Source organism: Hemicordylus capensis, chromosome 1, assembly GCF_027244095.1.
Source record: "Hemicordylus capensis ecotype Gifberg chromosome 1, rHemCap1.1.pri, whole genome shotgun sequence".
Taxonomy (NCBI): Eukaryota; Metazoa; Chordata; class Lepidosauria; order Squamata; family Cordylidae; genus Hemicordylus; species Hemicordylus capensis.
The window spans coordinates 296,281,696-296,307,662 of NC_069657.1; the positions used below are offsets into that span (position 1 = coordinate 296,281,696).

The 25,967-nt window shown below is 42.9% G+C and overlaps 1 protein-coding gene across 1 annotated transcript in view; it reads right to left on the reverse strand.

The window, feature by feature from the left end:
• The window catches only part of COL21A1 (collagen type XXI alpha 1 chain), a 191,530-nt gene that overhangs the window by 46,676 nt on the left and 118,887 nt on the right, over positions 1-25,967 (reverse strand). Inside the window, exons 18-19 of the mRNA XM_053286444.1 lie at positions 986-1,030; positions 8-61 (exon numbers count right to left, since the gene is read on the reverse strand). Coding sequence (XP_053142419.1) covers positions 8-61; positions 986-1,030 — 99 coding nt within the window. The remainder of the gene's footprint in view (positions 1-7; positions 62-985; positions 1,031-25,967) is intronic.

Consider the following 25,967-nt stretch of genomic DNA (forward strand, 5'->3'; position numbering starts at 1 on the left):
AACATACGGGTGTTCCTGGTGATCCATTTGTTCCTGGTTGTCCTGGAGGCCCAATTTCACCCTAGAATTCAAAGACACATTAATTCAAAACGAATTCCAATTCATAGGATTAATTTCAAAGGACAGAAAACCATCTAATTAAATAGATTTAGAAAGTTCTAAAGCATCTTAAAATGGTTCCTGTTGAAAGAACTCAGGTTCTGAGTTCATCTCTTGGTGCCCATTGAAGTGGTGGCAGGGTGGTCTACATGACACAGCAGCAGGGAAAGTAGCAATATGAAAGAGTAATATGTTACTCCTGGAGTTCATTGTGGGTAAGATGCACAAGCACCATTTCCCAAACTATATAGGACAGAGTTTTCAACCTTGGGTCTCCAGCAGTGTGGCCAGAACCTAAGGGGTATACTCGTGAGTAAAATGGGCCGAAACCCAAGATTTGGCTTTTTAAAAGCCAAATCTGGCAACAGAGGTCTCCAGATGCTGTTGAACTACAGCTCCCATCATTTGATGCCTTCGGCCATGGTAGCTGGGGATGATGGGGGTTGTAGTCCAACATCTTGGGATCCAAGGTTAGAAACTCCTGCTATCACAAATGGAAAGAAAGCCAAAATGTCTATTTTCTACATTCCTTTCTAATGTGTGAAGTGGCTCTGATTCAGAGACAACTTTATCAAAAAGCAGTACTAGAACTAGTCTTTACTCTGTGGTACCAGGCATCCTTGTATATGGCTATTCTTGTTGAACAGAACCACAGAAATTCCTAACTTGCTTAAAAGTAGTGCCAGAAATACATGGAGTATTTAACTTACCACAGAATTTATTTGACTCTTGATATAGAGAAGTGGGTGTGGATTCTTAATTAGTGGAAGTCTGTAGGAAGACTATAATCCCACATATGACACAGAACCATGAAATCTATCGCTTGTGATTTATTTGGTTTTATTCAAAAACAGTAAGCATTTAGCACATACATCTTTATGAATACCTTTTCTCCTTTTATTCCTTGAGTTCCAGGGATCCCAGGAACTCCCTTGAAAAGAAGAAAACACAACATTTCATATCAATATTAAAAAATCATTCAAGTTTGCCTCTTAATTCACATACTGACTGAGCAGAGCTCTTTTACATGTGGGCAAGCATGGACCTCCACCAGGCAAATGAGGCACTGCAAAATACTTGCAAAATTACTTCGTCTTTCATCACTATTTTGAGCTACAAGAATTGCACAACTACTGTAAGTCACAAATCCTCCCATCCTAGCAAAGTTGAATATTCCCTCCTGAATATGCAAGATCTCTGAACTGCAAGTGTGTAAGTCAGCCCATCACTTCTGACAATGGATCAAACAGTGCACAAAGGAAAGCATTTAAAAGGTCTATTTCAAGACATTCTGCTACAAGTATTTGTATCTGTAGGTATATTACCTCCTGATATTGGGTAATGTTCATGATTCTCAGCTAGACTGTGTACATTAGTGAGCTGTTTTCACCCTGTGCTTCTAACCACAGGGAGCCAGTGTGGTGTAGTGGTTAGAGTGCGAGACTAGGACCAGAGAGACCTGAGCTCAAATCCCCATTCAGCCACTTGCTGGGTGACTCCGGACCAGCCACTTCTCTCAGCCTAACCTACTTCACAGGGTTGTTGAGCAGAGATACTTAACTATGTACACCGCTCTGAGCTCCATGGAGGAAGAGTGGAATATAAATGTAATAAAATAAAATATCATCAAACTGTGCTACACAATTAAAAGGTGTTCAGCCTTGTTGCACGAAAGATCACACCCAGGAATATATATTTCTACTCAGTGCTTTAAAATCTCTATAATTTATTTTATTTCAGTGCAAAATATTTTGTTGTACTGGCATGAAATGAGATACCTTTCCTTTTTCAGTAAGTAAGTACAACTACCAATGAAACAACATATGCATTATTTATTTGTTGCCAAAGGTGGCTTCAGAGGCACAAGGGGACAAGCATCCCTCACAAAAGTAGTGCCCCCCATGTGCCCCCATATCTGTTTCAGAAATCTAATTTGTAAGATGCATCTCACCTCAAAAATACACTTTGCCCTTTCTGTGCCCCTTCTCAATTTTTTCCTGTCACCATCACTACTTCCAAAACTCTTCACAGTGGATCTAAAAAACAGCTGATTTATCTAAAGTTGTTATTATATTTAGGTTAGTCAGCTTTCACTTTTCTATCAGGATGTTTTCCTGCAAACAAGAAAATGATTCCTTCCCTATTCCACTGAGGATTTAAATTTTTATTCCCATCTTCCACCCCCACTGTAGCAAGGATCAGATTGTGACCCTTTGCTCCTACATTATAGAGTGTATTGGCAGAGAAATACTGAGAAAAGTACTTAGTGTCTCTATTACAGAACCTTACCATCCAAACACAATCAAACCTCTTGGTTTGACCTTACAATACTGAATTATCCATGCTGTGTTTCTAAGGACTTGTTCAAATGACCAATTGTGTACATGGAGCTTGGACCAGGGCAGGAAGTAAGCTAGTCACACGGGTTGTTGCTTACCACAAGCAGAAGCAGGGGCGTAACTATAATAGGGCATGGGGAGACAGTTGTCTGGGAGTCCACTGCCTGGGGTGGCCCCCCAGAGGCAAGTCACATGACTGACTCCCCCAGCCGCGCACCCACCAGGGCTACCTTCAGTTGTATTCATCCTCCAAAATTGATGTGAGTGTTAAGACCTGGAGCTACCAGAACAGCATGTCTTTCTCTAGAACCATTAAATGACTAGCATCGTCCACCATTTACAAGACCTTAAAAAAAAAATTTAGGATGATGTTTTGTTGTGGCACATAGGAGATACACACACACACTGCTTTTTGTTACCACTGTTCAGCATCATTTAAGATTTCTTTACTTCATGAGCTGAGCTTCAGTGAGGGGGGAGCCCATTTTAAAGTCTTGTCTCTGGGCCCACTCCAACCTTGCTACGCCCCTGCGCAGAAGCCACAAACTCTAGTTCCTATTGTGAAGGCACTCTGATGTAGCCATGTGCGAATCTGGCAGGAACAGCTCTTAGTGAACGTGGCATGGGACTTGCTTGCCACAAGTCAGGAAGTGCCATAGCCTAGAAGTGACACAGGGGTGTAGCTGTAATTGAACACAGTGGATCAAATGTTCCTGGGCCCTGGAGGGTCCACTGTGGGGTGAGTGTGCGTTATTATCTACATTAGAGCAAGATAAAGGACATACTGAGAAGGTTTTGTTTTTCATCATGTCCTTACCTTTCTTCTGGAGGAAAGACATGGAGGGGAAGAAAAAGGCAGGGGGCCAAGGGTCCATCTTTATTTCCCTTCCCAAGGCACACTCTAACTTGCTATGCCCTGAAGTGACAAACTGCCATAAGGAATCGTATTAACTGGATGCAACTCATGTGCCACATTTAAAAACAGTGTTTTCCCCCTCTGTGGAGAACACTGTTTGCAGGGATGCTTATTTCATATTTATCTCTGTCTTTCTAAGATGCAGTAAGAACATTCTTATCCTCATTCAAATCTTTAAAAGGCAATGACATTTCAATACATAAAAGTTGCAAACCGAAATGTAATTATGAGAGAATAAGTCTGGGCTTCAGAGAGAAGGGAAAGCATTGAAAATGGACGGTGCGGCTGTAGTGTGGGTGTCAAACATGTTGCACACTGTGCTGGTGTGGATGTCAGCCATCATTTTCTGTGACACAGACCTACACAAGCTATTCAACAACATGTTTGCGCACACTCCCAACAGCTACACAAATTGCTATCTTGGCTTTTGAGTTGTAGGATCTTCGCCCAGTACAATGTCTTATTAGATGTGGAGATGCAAACAGTAAAGGAAAAGCCTGCTTCTACATAGAAATCACTCTTGCTGCACAGGGCCCAAGTACAAAGTGTTATGAACCATATCCAAGACCAACGTAAGATAGTACAGCAGAGTATGATTAAAAGCAATTAGGAAATGGTAGGGTCATAAGAAAAATTATGAAGTCATGTTACATTGAAATTACTCTTAACTATAATTGCTGCATAAGTACTATAAATATTCTATAAAATTACTAGAAAATGTTAATATTTATTGTAAGCCCTAATTACTAAAAAGCTACTCTAAAATTGTAAATAAAACTATAAAACTACTACTACTAATAAGCTCCAATACAGTATTAAAAAATTAGAATAAGATACTACCTATGGAACCATAAACCTATGTTACTTTAAAATTATTATTCTAATATTAAAAGCTATTATATTATGATACTTAAAAACTTAAAAATGCGACCCTTGCAGGGAGCTATGAGATTATTAAAATTCTAATATAGAAGAACAGAACTTTATTACGGTCATAGACCAATATAAAAATTCTAATATATATAATGAAAAAGCAGTGACTAGAACAGAGTATATATGATAGGAGAGCTAGAGAAGAGTGGCATAGATCGCAGTTCAAAACCCTGCAGAGCTGATGGGAGGGAAAGGCCTGGTCGTCTTGGTCTGATGGATCTTGCATGCTGCCATGCAGAACTTGGCGGTATTAAACATGAAGGCTGGGACTTCATCTGAAAGCAGCAACCGGGTATAGATATGGTTTGGGCAGCCAGGGTACTTGTGGAGCAGTGGAAAAATAAGCTTGGCCCAAGTGTCTTTGTAAAAGGGGCACAGAAGACGAACATGTGCTGTGGTTTCTACCTCCCCAGTGCCACGGGGCAAAGCCATTCTGCCATTGGGATTTTTCTGTATTTGCCTTCTATTAGAGCAGAGGGGAGGGCATGGCAGTCAGTAAGGGTAAAAATCCTTCTGTGGCTTGGGGTATCTAACTGTGACAGGTACATGGTGGGGGAGGCAAAGTATCTGAGGCTTTCTGGGGATAGGGTGGTTGGAACCCTCCCTAGGTCAGCCTGGCACTCAGTGTCCATTATCCTCTGTTTGATGGCTGTTTTCGCCTGATCGTGGCCCATAGCAAGTAGAAGAGGGGGAGAAAAGCCCAGGAGCAGAAGCTCAGACCACATGGCCCTTTTCCAAGAAGACTGAAAACTGTCCTGTAAGGTCAGAAGGGCCAAACCTCAAGGGTTGAGGGATAGCTTAAGCCAGAAGTTAAGAATGGACAGCCACACTCTGGTCTCAACTTTAATCATGCCCATTTCCAAGCGCAGGGCAGCATTTGAGACACGAGGGACTTGAAGGGCCGCTCTTAGACATTTGGACTGCACCTGCTCCAAAGGGGCAAGCTTGGAGGGGGGACCTAGAGTGGACCCCATAGAGGAGTTGCGCTAGCATCTTGGCCTCAAATAATTTGAATGTGGAAGGTATGTACTGTCCCTCTCTGATCAGTAGGAATTTTAGTATGGCAGTGGAAGTCCTCTGTGCAATTAGGGTGACATGGTTGCAGTGGGCCTTGCTTGAGCCAGAGGCATGCAGGACAACTCCCAGCTATTTGAAACAGGTGACCTGCTCTATCTTGTGGCTGTTTACACTCCAGGGGCGAGTCTTGGGTCTCCTGGTGAAGACCATAACTTTGGTGTTTTGATAATTGGTTTCTAGTTGATTGTTTATGCAGTACTGAGTTAGGGCCACCCACACTCTGCTGAGTCCTAGATAGAATTTTATTTATTTATTCAATTTATATACCGCCCTTCCAAAATGGCTCAGGCATCCTCGGCATAAAGAAGGGAGGAGATGCTTCTCTCCGCCAGCTTGGGGTGTGTGTGTGAAAGTATGGGCTACTAAGATGTCTTACCATGTCATTGATGAAAAAGTTGAAAAGGATTGGGGCCAGGATGCATCCTAGTTTAACTCCCTTCTGTGTCAGGACAGGGTTCATGAGGTGCCCTTTGTGGGTTGCACCTTATCTTGAGGGTCATATCTGCATGAAGGGTACAGATCAGGTAAAGTAGGTGTCGACTGATCGAGGAGGCTTCCAACTTCTCCCATAGCATGACTCGGGAGATGGAATCAAAGGCAGCCTTGAGATCAATAAAGGCAGTGTAAAGGGAGGCTGAGTTGTTAGAAGAATATTTTTCAATAAGGTGATGAAGTACCAGGCATTGATAAGTTGTGGATCCACCCTCCCTGAAGATGGCTTGTTTCTCTTGGTCTAGCCAGTCCTTAGGTTTTTCATGCAGATGTCTAGCATAAAGCTTGCTGATGGTATTGAGCAAGCTGATGGGCCTGTAGTTGAAGGGGTCATCCTTTCTTCCCTTTTTAAATATGGGACCGATAACTGCTAGCCCCCAGTCTTTAGGAATGGCTCGGGGTGGGGGTGAGATCTTCCCCGGGGGCTTTCCCTGTTCTGGTTTGGGAGATGAGAGATTTGATCTCAGCCATAGAGACTGGTGGCCACCTGGGCAAGTCCTCCACATCTGGTAGAGGGGAGCCACCTTCTGCAGTGGAGTCTTCGTCCAGCTTCTTAAAACGCATTTCCCAGATTTCTGATGGGATATGGGTGTCTAACTGGGTCGAGCCTTTGTAGATATGGTTGGTCATGATGAGCCAGGATAGAGCTGAGTCCTTTGCTCTGCTTGTCAGAATGAGCCATGACCACATGGCTTTCGTTGCCTCTCTCTTCTTGCATATCAGTAGGTGTTTATATTGCTTCTTAAGGTTGAGGAGGCATGGGAGGGCCGTTGTGGTGTTGATTCCCGTGCTGGATTAGGGGATATGGTAGGCAGAAACAAGAGCTTTCCTGATATCAACACAGTCCTTGTCAAACCATGGTTTGGATGGGTGCACAGGCAGCTTTACAGGGGGATCAGACTTATGGCTTAGATGCTTTTGTAGCACATAGACTAGGGTTTTGTAAGTCTCCAGGGGGTTGCATGAGGGATCCATTGATGATAGGTCTAGCTAACTCTGTAGAGTTTCCTTGTCCAGCAGCTGCTTCATTGTTTGATCTAACTGGGGAGTCCATTTGGGGCGACAACTGGCTTGTCCAGCAGGCAAGATTGGGGGGGCAGGGGCGGGAGAAGCAGGCCTCCAAATGAATCTGCTGGTGGGGAGACATTACTTGAAGGCAGATCGGGAAACGTTCACTGTCCAGGTGAGGGACTACTTTGAAATTATCGGCAAAAGGTAGCAGATTCCCGGAGATAGTGAAGTAATCAATGGTACTCATTTTTAAGCCAGATAAGTATGTAAATTCTCCTGGATGATCCTCTGCAAAAGTGCCATTTAATATATGGAGGTTGACATTAGCAGTCGATTTTGCAAGGCAGAGACCTGCATAGTTTGATCTTCGATCCTTTGAGCGGCGGGAGAGGGTGTGTGCTGTGACTTCAAGAAGAGCGGTGGGAGCTGGTGTTGGGAAAATAGTGTATAGTCATCAGGCCCCAGCCTGGCACTGAAGTCACACACACACCCCCTCCGCAACACCACCAGGGCATCAGGGTTGGCCAGCAAGAGCTCATCAGTTTATTGTTCGAATTGCGCCCATGTAGCGCTGACTTCAGGTTTCCAACGCTGTGGTGGGAGATACATATTAATTATCAGCAATAAGTTAGGGCTCAGGTAAAGTAGTATAGCCATAGCAGCTTGTTTGAGCAGAGTGAGGGGTGATGTTGATGCACACAAGGAAATGAACACAAGAATCCTCAGGCCACCTTTCAGTTTCTCTTGGCCTGCCACAGGTATCACCCCCACTTTGTATGAGTGGAATCCATTGAGTGAAAGGTCATCTGTTGTCCAGGTTTCCTGCACCAAGGTTATTCCGAATTGGGAGAGGAAATTGGTGCAGTCTACGTCTCTGCAGCAGAACCACCCAGCTGCTTTCCACGACAGGACATTGATCTTATGCTGGTCTGTGGAATATCACAAATTCGAGGTGGTAGTTGAATTTTGGAGAGGAGGACTCTGTGCGGGAATCGGAGGATCTCCAGTGGACAAGCTGGAGAACTGGAGTTCTTGTCGATATAGGGAGGGCGGGGAGGCATCTACTGGTATCCGCCCTTCTGGCCCTGGAGGCATTAGTGAGGCACTTGGTTGGTCCAACTCTTCCTTCCCAGAAGTTGACTGTCCTGGATCTAGACCAGGGAGTTCAGTTGGGAAGTCCTGAGTGCTCACTGTCAGCTCACTGGTGCTCTCGAGATGAGACTCTTTGTCCAAAGATAAACCAGTACCCAGGTCCTGCAAAGCGTAGGATGCATCCACGGCTTTGCCAGATTCATGATAAGGAGATATTGTAGGCAGAATGGGTCCTGTGAGGCTCTGCCCTTCACTCTCATTGGTTGCCAAATGGTTTGTGTGAATCGGTTCTTCCATCATAGAAGTCGTCCCCAGTGACAAGTGAGGGGGCACTGCGAAGAGGGCCTGGGGAGCCCGTGGCTCAACCAGTCTGCCTGGGGCAAGGAGAACAGTTATACTCTCAAAGTGAAGGTCTGAGGCAAGGAGCACTCCAGGGCACATGTCTGGCAGAGCAGGAGTCCCTGCTCTGGTAGTTAGGGGACATCCAGGGGAGGCAGAGGAAAGCCTGGATTCATGTAATATCTACAAAGCTGTGGATGTCTGGGCCCTGTCTGGTCTCCATGCACTGCAAAAGCTGTTTATATTAAACTCCCACTTGTCCCCTTTCAGCATATTAGGCACTTTATTAAGGCTTTGTCAGTTCTGGCTTACAGGATAGAAAGAGACCACATGCTATCAGAAATGCTGTAGTGTTCATTTTATCAATTCTCATGCTTTTTTGTAGTTTCCAGTGTTGTGCTAAAACTTTCCCCCCGAAATCTCTTTCAGTAATTCAGGAGTCCTCAAATTTGGGTCCCCAGATGTTATTGGATTACAGCTCCGGCCATACCCAGCCACTGTGGCTGGGTATGATGGGAAATGTGGTTCAACATTTGAGGACCCACATCTGATAACACCTGAACTAATTAGTTGATATCAAGAGTGACACGAGTTTCATCTTTTTTAAATGGAGAAATGTCTGATACACTTAACCCAAGAACATTTAATTCATGTATTACTGTACTTTTATTTTACATCTTTTGATTTCTAAGCAATTGATGTTATTTTTCAAACAAGACAAAGGATAGGCGCAGACTTGCCAGCAACAGAAATAAAAGTTGTATAAAATATTCTGATTATCTACAAAAGTGAGATATTTAGTGCCTATCACATGAATCTTCTCATTGTGTTGTTTCTGATCTGTACATTTGTATGAAGAGGAGAGGAAAGAAAAGATTTATTCACCATCTGGATGGATTTTATTAACAGGCCAGACACATTTGCTTTTCCTTCAAAATTGAATTTCCTTATTACATAACCTCTTTTCTTTGATACACAGAACGCTGGCAGAAGAACAACCGGAATACCGAACACTTGGCCAGAGAAGCACCAACTAAAGTTTCATATTTAGTGTGGGTTCTCAAACTGAAGAGCAAGTCTCAAAGTGGATACGCACAGGGCCAAACGTAGGGTTGTGTGGGGCTGGGGACGAATAAGCATGTGCGGGGCCTCCTTAAAATTTCATATCATTACAGAATCATACTGATTGATGACATACAGTGTAAATAGTGTGAATGGTGTTTTTGGACATGACCAACCAGTTTGGACATATAGTGCATTTCTAAAGAAATAAAAATAAAAAACACAACACGTTTCACAGTTCTCACTCAGTCCTTCTGGGTTGCAAATCAACTTGAGCATAGTACATTTACAAATATATATAATATATTGTTTGTTCCAGATGTTTTTGTAATTTTCTTCCATGAAACAAGCCACTTATAGGACTTTTTCAATGTTTTTTTAAATTCAAAAAAATATATTAAAAACCAACACTTTGTCCAATCCACTTCGATTTAAATAAACATATTCCTCCTCTGCCATACATCTCTGCTCAATACCAAAGCCCTATGCAAGGCAATCCCTAAATATTCAAGGGGTCGAGGTGGGAGAATAAGCACAAAAAGCAAATCACATCATACTTCCATTGAAAAGTTACCCCTGCTAACTGGGCAATGAGGCACCTTTTTAACACGGTGATTCTCTTTATTGAGCAGGGGGAGAGTATCTGGTCCTATCCATCCCCAGCACAGTACCTCCCGTGATTGTTGCTGGTGTCTATAATATTTATTTTTATATTGTGAGCCCTTTGGGGACAGGGATTGATTGATTGATTGATTGATTGATTGATTATTTCTCTATGTAAACTTCTTTGGAACCTTTTGTTGAAAAGTGGTATATAAATATTTGTTGTTATTGTTATTGTTAAGCAGGCAAAGGCTGGGCTGGGCAGAGGTTCTACAGAGATCTGTGGTGGGCAAGGGCAGCAGCGCTGAACACTCTGCCTGCCTGCCTCCTCCCTTCCTTCCTTCCTTCCTTCTGGAAGGGGCATAAAAGTCACAGGAAGGAAGATGCTCCTGCAACAGGGGAAGTTTTCATCCCCTTCTTCCTGCATGGGTTGAATGCTGCCTAGGAAAGAATACTCACTGATCTAGAATGGATCTGAAGAGACTGCTGTCCCACTGACCCATCATGCCAATAAGATTTGGGAAGAAGGGGATTCAGGAAGTGCTGCTGTTTAGATTTAATAAGGATGCTTCAATTTGTGGGTTTAGGAGAGAGTCAGAGATGCCTTGTTTTCCTTCTAATACCAGACCTGGTGGTCCCGTGCATATCAGCTGGACAGTGAAACAAGGCCACCCACAGACAAGATAATGGTTTGATAATGGTTTTGGTTTACTCTAGGGACTCTTCAGGTATGCAGAAAGAATACTTGTTTGTAAATTATAATAAAAATAAGAGAGTGCAAAATGGCCTAATTGTGCTCTGTAGGCTTCAGGAGGCAAGAAATGTTGACGACACTTGGAAATCTGCTCTGAATGAAAGAGAAAATGCAGAGGATTGGCTCATTCAACCCTCTAACTACTAAATGATTTTGGAGAGAGGAATTATTGCTGGGGAGATGCATACCATGAAGTTATACAATGATCATCCCCAAAGCTATGCGAGGAGGTTTGGGGGAGGGAGAAAAGGGAACACATTTTCTCTCTCCCCAATTTGAAGCCCAATCAAGGCTGCTGTCCCTGGCTACCCCCAGTTGTTGAGTCCCAGTTTCTGCTCGTCCTGAGTGCCTCTGAAAGCAGCACCTAGCCAGACTCCACCAGAAGATGCCACTTAGCTGCTGTGAAACTTTTAATGAGGTTTTTTGTGGACAAAATCTCTCTTATTCAAGCCAACCTGGATTCCATTATTGGCACAGAGTCTTTAGCAGGGGGTATCCAGTAACTCCTCTTGTGTGGTTAAATTTGATCAGTTTCAGTTTTTGACTCCTGAGGACGTGGACAAATTGCTTGGAACTGTGATCCTACCACCTGTTCTTTGCCCTGACCCCTGTTGGACATGGCTTATACTATCAAGCAGGGAGATTGTTGGAGAGGACCTAGTTGAGATCATAAATGCTTCTCTGAGGGAAGATAGGATGCCTCCTTGTTTAAAGGAGGCAATTATTAGACCTCTCTTGAAGAAGCCTACACTTGATCCCTCAGAGCTAAGCAATTCTAGGCCTGTTTCCAATCTCTGGTGGTTGGCCAAGGTGACTGAGAAGATGGTGGCTTCTCAAATCCAGGCATTCTTGGATGAAACAGAATATCTAGACCATTCCAAACCGGTTTTTTGAGTGGGTTTGGGGGTGGAGACTGCCTTGGTCAGCCTGATGGATGATCTCCTAAGCAGAATTGGCAGAGGGAGTGTGACTCTGTTGGTCCTTTTGGATCACTCAGCGGCTTTCAATACTATCTACCATGGTATCCTTCTGGATCACCTGGGGGGACTGGGCAAAAGGGGCACTGCCTTGCAGTGGTTCCACTCTTACATCTCAGGCAGATTCCAGAAGGTGTTACTTAGAGGCTGTTGCTCTATGAAGTTAGCTTTTGTATGGTGTCCCTCAGGGCTCCATTCTGTCTCCAATGCTTTTTAACATCTACATGAAACCGCTGGGAGATATCGTCAGGGGATCTGGTTCAGAGTGTTATCAGTACGCTGATGACACCCCAATCTGTTTCTCCATGTCAGCTTCATCAGGCAATGGCATAACTTCCCTAAATGCTTGCCTCAAGGCAGTAATGGGTTGGATGAGGGATAACAAACTGAGACTGAAACCAAACAAGATGTAGGAGCTCATCATTGTAGGAAGCTGCAGTTTGGGAAATGGGATAGATCTGCCAGTTCTGGATGTGGTTACACTCCCCCAGAAGGAACAGGTTCCCAGTTTGGGAGTACTTCTAGACCCAACTCTCTCTCTGATACTTCAGGTTGAGGTGGTGGCCAGGAGTGCTTTCTATCAGCTTCGGCTGGTTCGCCAACTGCGCCCTTTCCTGGAAATGAGTGATCTTAAGACTGTGGTGCACATGTTGGTAACCTCCAGTCTTGACTACTGCAATGCACTCTATGTAGGGCTGCCTTTGTATGTAGACTGGAAACTGCAATTAGTGAAGCATTCTGCTGTTAGACTGGTCTCTGATGTGTCCCAGAGAGACATATCACTTGGGTTTTAAAAGAATGACACTGGCTACCAATAGGTTTCTGCGCAAAATACTAAGTGCTGGTTATTACCTAAAAAGCCCTTAACTGCTTGGGCCCAGGATATTTAAGAGAGCATCTTCTTCATTATGAGCCCCACCACCTATTAAGATCTTCAGGGGAGGTTCATCTGAGGGTGCTGCCAGCTTGTCTGGTGACGACTCATAGTTGAGCCTTCTCTGTAGTTGCCCCAGAGCTGTAGAACACACCTCCTGCTGAGATTCAGGAGCAGAGCCACCATTGTGCAAACGGGTTCAAAGAATCCAGGCCACCAATGAAAAAGGCTGCCAAACGCGCAATGGAGGCATGGCCTCATGCTCCAGAGAGCCCGAGCATGCTCTCCCCTATCATTTCAGACAGCGCTTGCTGCTTGACAGCATGTGTTTCCAGACAGTGTGTGACGTCACACGTACGGGCTGTGGCTTGGACTCCGGAAGAGCCCTGAGCAAACCCCCCATGCCCGGGCTGACGCTAGAGGGGCTGTTGGGCAGGGCAGGACCCAGGCCACCATTTGGCTAGCTCTGCGCCTGCTGAGATTAAAGCTGCTCCATCCCTGTTGACCTTTGGGAAACAGCTGAAAACACATCTCTTCAGCCAACCTTTTCAGCTATTTAGTGGTTTTTCTGGGTAGTAATTTGTTTGTTTTAATGTTTTAATTGGTTTGTTTTAATGTTCTAAACTGCCTAGACTTGGGTAGTGGGTGGTAGACAAATATACTAAATAAATAAAAACACAAGTTAATCCCCACCCACTCCCAGTTAGGTCAGAGTTCTTTAAATAGGGTCTAGCTTGGGGAGGGGATTAGGGACTAGGTAAGACTGAAGGACAGGAGGAGTGGGTTATGAGAGGGAACAGTAATCCCCTTCCCTTAGACTTATCCCATTGTTGCTTGCTCCCCTCCAACCAACCACCCCACAAAAAATAAAGCCTGCTTCTTTATTTTGGGGGATTTCTTCTAGCTTCTGAGTGTACTCTACAGTGCTATAGATAACACTGTGTGTGTTACATATATCATAAACAGACCAACCCTGACCCCACACCCCATTTTTAAATACCTGCCTTAAAGGTGCTTCTTCTCTCCCCACCCCCAATCAGAATTAGGGCTGAAAACTCTTTAAAAACTCCAAGATGCCCAGGAGGGTGCAAGGAAGAGGCACCTTTTGTAGGTTGGGTGGTAGGTAGCACCCACCATGCCCTACCACCCAACTCACTTTGGTGTCCATAGAAGCTATTCATGGGAAAACAATGGGGTGTTTCAAATTTCCCCATTGTTCCCCATGGCCGAAACACTCAAAACATTTCAAGTTATGTTCTGTAAAAACAATCTGTTCGACTGCTGTTTTGACAAAATGTTTTGGCCATCTGTGTTTTGTTTCAAGCTCAGAACCAAATGCAACATCCGTTTCATGTACATCCCTAGCTGAGACAGTTGCTCTTCCTCTGCTAAATATAAAAGAACCATGACTTTAAAAAGATGCTTCCACCCAATAAGCATATCAGGTAACCAAGATAAAAGCCTACATAAATAAAACAAGTCTAAGAAGGTGTCAACAACACATAACACTAGGGACTAGACATCTCCCTGAGCAAAGACTTCCACAGCCTGGTGCTGTCATAGAAAAAGTTCTCTTCCATATTCCCACCAGATGTATTTCCCAAAGATAAGAATGCAAAAAGCTTTCAAGAGAAATGCCAGAAGCCTCCGAGCTAAGATGGGCAAGCTGGAATGCTTGGTTGCCAATGAAAACAGTGGGCGTAACAGAAACCTGGTGGAATAGTGAGAACCAGTGGGACATCGTTATCCCTGGATACAAATTCTACAGAAAGGACAGGGAAGGGAGGATTGGGGGTGGAGTAGAACTGTATATTAAGTAAGGGATAGGATCCAATAAGCTAGAAAACCTAGAAGAACCATAGTCCTCCACAGAATCATTATGGGTAACCACATGAGGACTGAAAGGAAATGTGTGCTGAGAGTGACATGGAGCTGGAGAAACAAATCAGAGAGGCATCAAAGAGAGACAGAGTTGTAACAATGGGTGACTTCAATTACCCACACATAGACTGGGCAAATTCATGTTTAGTTATTGACAAAGAGGCCAAATTTCTAGACATGCTAAATGACTGTGCCTTAGAACAGTTGGTCACTGAACCAACCAGAGAGAAGACGACCTTGGACTTAATCCTGAGTGGTGCCCAGGACATGGTGCAAGATGTCAAAGTTGCAGAACTATTGGGGAACAGTGATCCAATTCAGCTTATATATGAATGGAGCACTTCCAACAAAGTCCAACACAGATGCGTTGGACTTTAGAAGTGAAACCTTCTCAAAAATGAGGGGATTGGTAAAAAAAAAAAAAGCTGAAAGAGAAAGTCAGGAGGGTCAAACCACTTCTGATAGCATGACACTTTTTTAAAACCAGAAGCTCAGTTGGAATATAGACCAAGAAGGAGGAAAGGTACCATCAAGTTCAGGAGGACGCCAGCATGCCTAACAAATAGAGTCAGGGAAGCTCTCTTTATTTATCAGGGGGAGAGTAACTGGCCCTATCCACCCCCAGCACAGTACTTCCAGTGACTGTTGCTGGTGTCTATCTTATGTTTCGTTTTAGAATGTGAGCCCTTTGGGGACAGGGAGCCATCTTATTTATTTGTTATTTCTCTGTGTAAACCGGATGGGTGGTACAGAAATCATCATCATCATCATCATCATCATCCCCCAGTGAGGCACTACCTTGGCGTGGTTGTGGGGCTTGTGTGCTCTGAGGAAGGTGAGAGCTATGCCAGAGGTCCAACCATACTGGACAGGTCTCACCAGAGGAGCCAGATAAAAAGTGCCTTTCCCATCAACAATATGGTGAGACGTAACTTTAATAAATCTATACCGGATTGGTCGTCGCCCGGGTCAACAAGGACCGCACCAGGTGCTGGAGTCGCTGGACATCTGGTGGCAAGTGGGCAACAGGACTCTGGATCTTCAGTTGAGCAACCAGGGCTGGAGACTGCAAGGTTACTGGAAGAAACGTTGCTTAACCGGAAAAAATATATGAAAAATGCCAACAAGGAAATAATGATCTGCAATTACAAGTCTAGTCCAACTAGAAGAGGTTATTTAAAAAGAATGTACCAAATTTGGAAAGAGAAGCATCCAGATACAGAAATCACAGAACAAGGCTAGCAGACCAGAGAAGATACATAATAAGAAATAAAGTATTCACAGGAGTTGAGCTGGAAGAACTGCAAAGACCAACACAGGCTCAAGATATGGAAGAAGAATTACCACCAACTGAAGAAGTTGCTCAGGAGCAGGTGGAGGAGGTGTTGGAAATCGAGGATGCCACTGTTGCTGAACTGTTTCAAAATCAAAAGAAGGCAACCTAACCTTTGCCTTCACCTCAAAAACCCAAATGCCGTTTAACAGAAAAGCAACAAGAATTAAAGCAAAAAATAACTGAGGATATGAACCAAACAACCACCAGGGTTCGACTTCCAGCTCTAAAAACAGTTGCCAAAAAACAACTTGTTCAGGCATTAAAAGATATACAGTAAATGCTGCACTTGCAGAAATAACAATCAAGAATTTACAAGAAACAAACCAACTGATGTACAGTGCAGCAACAATAAAAACACAAGAGCTCGGATATAAGATCAATGGACCTGTTAAAAAAGAAAGCAGTACATCACCTAAATGGAAGATTAGATTAGAAAATAAAATCTCCAGGCTCAGATCAGATGCTAGTAAATTGAAAAATATGAAAGACAAGAAGCTGAAGAATGAAAACACCAAACAGTATCTGATCCAAATATACCACCTAGATTCAAGGAAAATTAGAGAAGTCCTGGAAATCATAAAGCAGCAAATAACAGCAGTGTCAAAGAAGATTAGCAGATACGAAGCCAGAATTACACAACACAGGCAGAATCTCCAATTCCAGTCGAATCAGAGACGTTTCTACCAAAGCATAGAAGGAGAAACTGCGAGAAATGTAGAAACACCAAATAAAGAAGGAACAGTGTAATTCTGGGGGAAATTATGGGACAATCCAATAGATTATAATAAAAAAGCAGGCTGGGTGAAAGAGGTTGAAAAATGTAACCAACAAATGCAAGATCTAATAATAACACCAGAATTAATAAGTGAAAGAGCAAAGAAAATTAACAATTGGACTAGGCCAGTCAACAATGAACTGCATGCCTTTGGCTTAAACAACTAACAAGCCTTCATAAACAACTATCAAAACAGTTCAATCACATTTTGCAAGGAGGTGATATTGAACAACAGCTAACAACTGGGAAAACTCATCTCATCATGAAAGACCCAGCAAAAGGTGCAGTTCCAAGTAATTATAGACCGATAACCTGCCTGTCAACCATGTTCAAATTATTAACTGGAATAATAGCAGATGAAGTGATGCAACACTTATTAACTAACAAACAGCTTCCAGTTGAACAGAAAGGAAATTGCCCGAACACCAAAGGCACAAAAGACCAGCTGCTGATTGACAAAATGATTTTAGAAAACTGCAAGAGAAGCAAAACCAATCTAAGCGTTGCATGGATTGACCACAAGAAAGCCTTCGATTCACTGCCTCACACATGGATACTAAAATGTTTAGAAACAACTGGTGTCAACAAAAATATTCAGATATTTATTTAAAAAGCAATGAGCATGTGGAGTACACAGTTAACAATCAATGGCGAGACATTTGGACAGGTTAGCATTAGAAGAGGCATTTTCCAAGGGGACTCACTATCCCCTCTGTTGTTTGTAATCGCCATGACCCCACTTTCACAAATACTAAACAAAACAAGCCTCGGATACCAAACATCTAAAACATCCAGTAAAATCAACCATCTGCTGTACATTGACGATCTGAAGTTGTATGGAAAGTCCCAGTCAGAAATCGAATCACTGCTAAGCACTGTCCGTATATTCAGTAGCGATATAGCAATGGAGTTTGGACTAGACAAGTGTGCTACATTAATAATGAACAGAGGAAAAATAAGAAAAACAGAAGGAATAGAACTGCCCAATGGAAGCAAGATCAAGAACCTGGAAGAGAAAGAACATTACAAATACTTGGGCATTCTCCAGGCTGATAACATTGCACACACTGAAGTTAAAAGAAAAATTGGAAGTGAATACATCAGGAGAGTTAGAAAAATCCTCAAGTCCAAACTCAATGGCGGGAACACCATACAAACCATAAAAACCTGGGCTATACCGGTTATCAGATACACTGCAGATATAATAGACTGGGCCCAGGCAGAGCTAGAGACGCTAGATCGTAAGACCATCAATCATGCTCTGCACCCCCGCAGTGATGTAGATAGGCTGTACCTCCCTTGCAGCTCAGGTGGAAGAGGAATGCTGCAAGTCCATCAAACAGTAGAGGAGGAGAAAAGAAGCCTTGAAGAATATCTCAAGGACAGTGAAGAAGATGCACTTAAAATGTTCAATAATGAGAAACTATTCAACACCAATGAAACAAATCAGGCCAACAGGAAAGAACAAGTCAAGAAGCGAGCAGAAAAATGGAAAAAGAAGCCCCTGCATGGTCAATATTTGCACAATATAAGTGGAAAGTCAGACATCACCAAGACCTGGCAATGGCTTAAGAATGGCAACTTGAAGAAAGAAACAGAGGGTTTAATACTGCTGCACAAGAACAGGCACTAAGAACAAATGCAATAAGAGCAAAAGTCGCAAAATCCACAACAAACAGCAAGTGCCGCCTTTGTAAAGAAGCAGATGAAACCGTGGACCACCTAATCAGCTGTTGTAAAAAGATCGCACAGACTGACTACAAACAAAGGCATGACAAGGTAGCAGCAATAATACACTGGAACATCTGCAAAAAATACAAGCTACCTGTAGCCAAGAATTGGTGGGACCATAAAATTGAAAAAGTTGAAGAAAATGAAGATGTAAAAATATTATGGGACTTCCGACTACAAACAGACAAACATCTGCCACACAATACACCAGATATCACTGTAGTGGAGAAGAAAGAAAAACAAGTTAAAATAATCGACACAGCAATACCAGGGGATAGCAGAATAGAAGAAAAAGAAATAGAAAAAATCACAAAATACAAAGATCTACAAATTGAAATTGAAAGGCTGTGGCAGAAAAAGACCAAAATAATCCCAGTGGTAATTGGCGCCCTGGGTGCAGTTCCAAAAGACCTTGAAGAGCACCTCAACACCATAGGGGTCACAGAAATCACCATCAGCCAATTACAAAAAGCAGCTTTACTGGGAACAGCCTATATTCTGCGATGATATCTATAACAATTGACAATAAAATTCAGCCAGCCCAGGTCCTTGGGAAGGACTCGATGCCTGGATAAAACAAACCAGTCAATAACACCTGTCTGACTGTGTAAACAAGAAATAATAATATAAAAGGGAAGACTGCCTTCAGAAAATGAAAGTCCTGCCCAAATGAAGAGAACAGAAAAGAACATAAACTCTGGCAAAAGAAATAGAAGGAAACAATAAAGGATACAAAAAAGAGAGTGTGAGGAGCATATAGCTAGAACGGTCAAGGGGAATAATAAAAACTTTAAATATATCAGAAGCAGAAAACCTGCCAGGAAGGGGGTTGAACCCTTAGATGATGAGAGCATGAAAGGGACTATTAAGGTCACTGCATATACCCGCTCCAGAACAGAACTTCTCAGGCTTGTAGGCTGAAGAACTGGGCCAATTTGAGGTGACAAATGAAGACGTTCTAAACTGTCTTGAAAAACTAAAAATTAACAAATCGCCAGAGCTAGATGGCATCCACCAGTTCTGAAGGAACTCAGAAGTGAAATTGCTGATCTCCTAGCAAAAATATATAACTTTCCCCAACAATTAGGCTCTGTACCTAATTGTTCTGGACTGGAAAGTAGCTAATGTAACTCAGATTTTCAAAAAGCGATCCAGGGGGGATCTGGAGATTTACTAGTCTGGTGGCTGTAGGCCACCTCCAGCCTGAGAGGCAAGATGCCTCTAAATACCAGTTCCAGAGGAGCAACAGCAAGAGAGAGGCCATGCCCTCACCTCTTGCCTGTGGGCTTCTCAGGCATCTGGTGGGCCACTGTGTGAAACAGGAGATCCTTCTTTATAAGAACAGCCCTGCTGGATCAGGCCCAAGGCCCATCCATTCCAGCATCCTGTCAGGAAGCTGGAATGGATGGGCCTAGGGCAGGGGTGCTCTACTTTGGCCCTCTTGCAGATGTTGGCCTACAACTCCCATCATCCCTGGCTCTTGGCCACTGTGGCTGGGGATTATTTATTATTATTTATTTATCTGACATATTTCTATACTGCCCCAAACTTGCGTCTCTGGGAGGTTTACAATTAAAATCATATAAACAAACATTAAAATAATTTAAAACCCAATATTAAAAGTATTAAAACTACAAACCTAATTAAAAGCCTGGGTGAACAAATATTCCTTCAGTGCCTTTTAAAAGGTTGCCAGAGATGGAGAGGCTCTTATCTCAATACGGAGAACATTCCAAAGCCCAGGAGCACCAACAGAGTAGGCCCGTCTCTGAGTAGCCACCAGACAAGCCGAGATGTACCTCTCCAGAAGATTTCAATGGGTGATGGGGCTCATGGCGAAGAAGACGTTCTCTTAAAAATCAAGGGCCTAAGCTGTTTATGGGAATTGTAGTCCAAAAACAACTGGGGGCCCAGAGTTGAGCAGGCCTGGCCTAGGGCCTGATCCAGCAGGGCTGTTCTTATAAAGAAGGGTCTCTCCACACAACTTCAGAGAAGGTCTGAGGTGAGATGGCTCATATGAGATGAGCCAGTCCTTTACATATCTTGTACCCAGCTTGTTAAAGGTGATAACCAGCACTTGGTATCATGTGTTTCATTAGATGGCCCCACTCAACATTCTTGGTGCTACATTCTGCAGTAGTTAAAGGGAGCCCCATAGAGAGTGCACTGCAATACTCATGAGATTAATGAGATGAAATTTGATCTCACAGTCTGAAATCATACAGGCAGTTAGGTTGGGAAGCAGGACTAAGAATACAAGCCTTTGGTCAACAGGGAAAATGCTGCTATGTGTGACAATTAGGCTTGATCCTAGGATGAAGTGTCAGCCAGGCAGTCTCAATCTGAGAAGCAGCAGGATCAAGTCTCTTCAAACCTCTTAAAAGATCATCCCATAAATCATCAAAAAATGACAAGAACTTATTTCAAATATCTGGGTGATTCCCCAAATACACAAAATAAAGTTAATGATGAATACATGGAACACTGTAAAAGGCAGTGCAGGATTTAGTGCTGCTGGAAAAGATGGCAGCCTCCCATTAATGCTATTTTCCTATTGAAATATCACTTGCTAGCAGCTGCAAAGTCTAATTAATGTCAATTCAAACCCAGAAGGGCCTACAAAATTTTGTTCTTCCTGTGCTTTCCTGGTACAGTTTTCTCCATTTCATAACTTACATCCATTTCTGTTCAACAGGACTGGCTTGTACCCAAGGAAGATGTTCAAAAATGGCACTGAGAAACCTTAAGAGTTCGTTTCACTCTCAAAACCAAGTTCTGGAAATGTTTTCAGAAACCACTAGACAGATTCTCTACATGTATTACAATGATTCAGACCAAGTGATTTAACAGCCAATGTACTGTCAGAGGTTGTTTTGAAAGGTAAACATTACCTAAACTGGGCAATATTTTTTAATGATCAAAAGATCTGATATTCAGCAATGAAAAACCTTCAGTCTGAGATAAGATGCTTTATGATTTCACAGTACTCTAAAAGAATGGAAATTGAAAGTTAAAGTGCCCATCTTAATTTCTGTGCCATATAAGCTGTAAAGACTTTGTACAGTATGGTATATGATGATGACTTTAGATATGAGGTTCCATACATCCACATTTTGCTTTGATCAGAGATGCATCAGGCAGAAATTCATCAAGGGCATCTCTAGGAAGTGATAGGGAAGCTACACCTGTTAAATGCCTGCCTGGATGCACTCCTCCCCAGCCCAATATCCAACTGAAAGACCAAGGCAAAGCATGGGTGCATGGAACCTCATTTTTAAAGCCATCATCATATTAGACTGTACAAAGTCTTTATAGCTTTTATGGTGCATAAGTGAAGATGGGCACCTTAATTTGCAATTTCCATTCTTTTTAGTGCACGAGTGAAAATGTAAAGCATCTTAACTCTCATCTCAAACCAAGATTACTGAATTTCCAGGAAAGGAAAATCTGATTAGACACCATGGAGAAGAACTTACCCATATTGGTTAACCATGTTACCCATGTTGCCATTCTTACACAGTGTACAGTCATCTCTTGCCAACCATGGTTTTACCAGCTGCAGTTTTGGTGAGGGTGAGAGCAAGGGAGGAGAGGAAGAAAAGAAATGCCCATGACAGGAAAGGGAGGGGGAGGAATGGTTCTTTAACTATACAAGTGCTATGTATACCTTTGACTTCATAAGCATAGAATGCTCAAGGCTTATAATGGTGGAATGCTGAAAACACTCCTCATCTTAACTTAAAATATCTTTTAAGGTTGACATAATACTTGTTACATTCTATTTGTAACGTAAAAACTACATTTTTGTTTTGTACAGACTGCATTAACTGAAATGATAAGGAATGCCTGACTCTAATCAAACACTAATATAAAACAGATTATTCATGCAATTGTTAAACCATCAAGGGAACCAGAATTTTGGAAACACTACAATTGGGAAAACTGCCACTCTCTGGGAGTGTTAGAATAAATTCTATGGAATAATTCATGATTCATTGGCTTGCGGGGGAAATAGTCTTTAGGGAAGTCCTTTGTAGAATTAACTCAATCCAGCAACTTTTTCCCAATGGCAAATGATAGAAGGATTTTAACCTGCTATTCCATTTCTCCATTTCCATTCTGTACAGAAAGATTTTCCTGTAGGAGAGCACAGCAGGATAGAAACACTGTTTTCTGAAAAGGCTAATTTTTGAACCATTATATACTGGTTTTTATTCTCTATTTTTATTCTCTGTTCGGGGGGACATTAATATGAGCTTTGAAAAGGCATATACAACAGATATTTACTACAGCCTCCCATAGGTAGCCCTGTAATCATGATATCAGTCCTTTATTTTTATTTTTAACCCTTAAATCTCAGCATCAGGTTCTCTCTACCATCAATACCGATAGCACATCTAGCCTGCTTTCCTTCATGTTTGTTTACTGGACATGCTTCTATACTGGAAGAATTATCTAGTAAAGTTTTGGGCACAATGAAGCCACAGTTAAGTTAAATTCCATAGGCTGACATATTGACTAATGAAACATGGGCGATCCTAACATCAGTAGCTACACAGTACTAGTTCCTGCTCTGGTCTCTGCACTTTCTGGAGCACAGGTGGTCTTGTGTAGGGGTGTGCATGGAACCGTCCGGGCCGGCCCCCATCGACCCCCCCCTGGTCTGGTCCTGTCCTGGACCGGTCCGCAAACTTTTTATTAAAAAAATTAAAATATAAAAAGGAACAACCTCTAGCCCCTTCGGGGAGCTTGCTGTAGCCGCGCATGTGTGTCAGCATGGGTTCCCTCTCCCCCGCCAGCCTCCCTCATTCTTTTTGGCTCTTTCGGATCTCCATAAAAGCGAGAGGCCACCACTTTGGCCGCTGCCATACATGCGCAAATGCCCTCTGTGAGGCCATAGGCCGTAGTTCCTTTTTACATTTTAATTTTTTTTAAAAAAGTTTGCGGACCTGGTCCGGACAGAACCGGGTGTGTGGGTGTGTGTTTGGTTCGATTACAAATCCACAACCCCCAGACCGAAACGTCGGACCGCAGACCGCTGGACCAGTTCTGCATATCCCTAGTCCTGTGCAAATACTTATCAGAGTTCTCCCACATTCTGGAACCACTGTTAGAGCACAAATACAACACTGAGGGTCAAGTGACATGTTTCCACTCTAACAGAGAAGTTGTGGGATGTGAGCAAGGTCCAAAAATTTATTTGTGCTCTTGAACAAGAGCACAAGAGCACCTGCACTTCAGAAATCGGGCAATCTCTGTCATTTGGGAGGTAGGCAGGCTTGTGTTAGGACGTATCGCTGCCCTCTCTGCCGCCAATGCAGCATTGGCAGCGTAGAGGGCGGCAATATGTCCTAAGACAGGTCCACCTACCTCCCAAATGACAGAGATCACCCGAAATCGAACCCTTCTGTACAAACGTGGGCGATCTCTGTCATTTGGGATGTAGGAGGGCTTGTGTTAGGACATAGAGCTGCCGGCCCTCTCCGCCACCCTGCTGCACCATCATAATTTGGGAGGCGGGAGGAGCTCTTGTTGCTGCGCTGCTGCTGTGCAGTGGCAATTTTAAAGGATTTTTTTAAAAAAATTAACTGTTTCCAAATTTGCCACACAATCATTTCTTTCTAAGTTCATTCATCATTTTGCACCAAAGAAGATTGTGAATGAACAAAGATGAGCAGTGATAGGGGATTCTAAGTCCTAATTTAGAATTTACTATCACTGCTCATCTTTTCATTCATAATCTTATTTGGTGCAAAATGATGAATGAACTTAGAAAGAATCCACTCTCATTTCCTACCAGAGAATCTACTCTCAGAACACCTCAGACACTGAAAACAACAAAGCCCAGTGCCCCATGGGTTTGTGGTTTGGAGGGTGGTTGGCACCCTATGTGTACTACAGCACAACCCGCTCTGGGCCACCCTGGTGCCCCCCCAAGTGGAGTTATGGGCTGCTGAAATCCCCATTGTTCCCTATGGAGGGAAAGCTTAAAGACATGCCAACTTCAAAAAGTTTTTAAAATCACCCCTTTCACCAATTTTGCCACCTTTCACCACCTTGAGATTTCCTTAATGAAAGGTGGGGTATACATTTAACAATAAGTGAATAAATAAAAAAATATATATATAAATTCTTTGAAATCTGGGTGGTAACAGAAACCCACTGGGGCACTACCACCTGGCCCTTCTTCTGCTCCCAGAACCCCTTTCCTGCCCTGAATCTGCCACAAAGACATGCCAACTTCAAAAAATTGTTTAAAATAGCTCCTTTGCCCAATTTCTTTGAAATCTGGGTGGTAGCTTCCTTGCACCCATTGAACAATACCATCCACCACAACCCACCCTGGTGCCCCCCACATGTAGTTATAAGGTTGCTGAAATCCCCATTATTCCCTATGGGAAAAAGTTTAAAGACGTGTGAACTTCAAAAAATTGTTTAAAATCCCCCCTTTGTCCAATTTCTTTGAGATTTGGGTGGTAGCTTCCACCCATTGGGCACTACTACCCACCCCACTCTTTTGCCCCTGGGACCTCTTTTTTGCCCTGAAACAATTCAGAAACTTTGGGTACAAATAGAATCTGGGGTGATTTGGCGAGGCAGAGTCAGACCCAAAACAAATCAGGGTGATTTGGTTCAGGTACAAATCGAATTGAAAAAAACCAATTCATGCATATTGTATGGCTAATGAAGGTCATCATATTTGAAGCATAGAAAAGTGTGGCTCACCCGATGGATTAGTACATGTAAGTATGTTTCCATCAGATCCTCCCCTTCCACACATCCTCCCAAGATCGCGAATAGGCATATCTCTGTTTTATTATATGTGGATGATATGGCGATTCTTTCGCTAACACCAATTGGCCTAAAGCATGCTCTCCTTCTGTTAGATAAATACTGTACACAGGAGAACTTGGAGATAAATTATCAAAAGACAAAAGTCATGGTCTTTGCTAACCGGCCCAGAGGGCATCAGTGGTCAATAAGCTCACACAGGATAGTGCAGGTTAAGTCCTTTAGGTATTTAGGAGTTCTGTTTCATTCTTCCTGTTCATGTAAACTTCACCTCGATTCGGCAATTTTAAAGGCCAAACCAGTAGTTAAATCAATACTCTCTTACTATTACACTAAGGGTGCATCCTATGTTCCGGCCGTGATCAAACTATTCTTGGCAAAGGTTTTGCCTCAACTTTTTTATGGAGCTCAGTTGGGCATAGTTAAAAATCTTGATCTGTTGGAGGCACTGCAGTCAAAATTTTTAAGAGCTGTACTGGCTGTTCCCAGATGTGCCCCCCTCTCTGAGAAGAGAGGTCGGAATGATTAGGCTTCAGACATGCTTATGGAGAGTTATTATTCTTTACTGGTTAAAAATTTACTTTTTGCAGGAGGGTTTGGTTGCTTTTATAAAACAGGATTCCTTTAAATTTAGATGGCATACTGAGGCCATTGATAAATTGGCTCACTGTGGATACTCCTTAGAGGCCATACAGGAGCTTGGTTACAACAGAGCTCACATCCAAATTATTCAACGCCTAATGGATATTGTGTTGCAATATGAAATTTCCCAGATATCTAAAAGATCGTTCTTGGGTGACCAATTGACTGGATTTAATTTGGCCCTCTATCTCCATGTAGTTACAATTCCTGAATATAGACGAGCCATGACGCTGGCCAGGTTG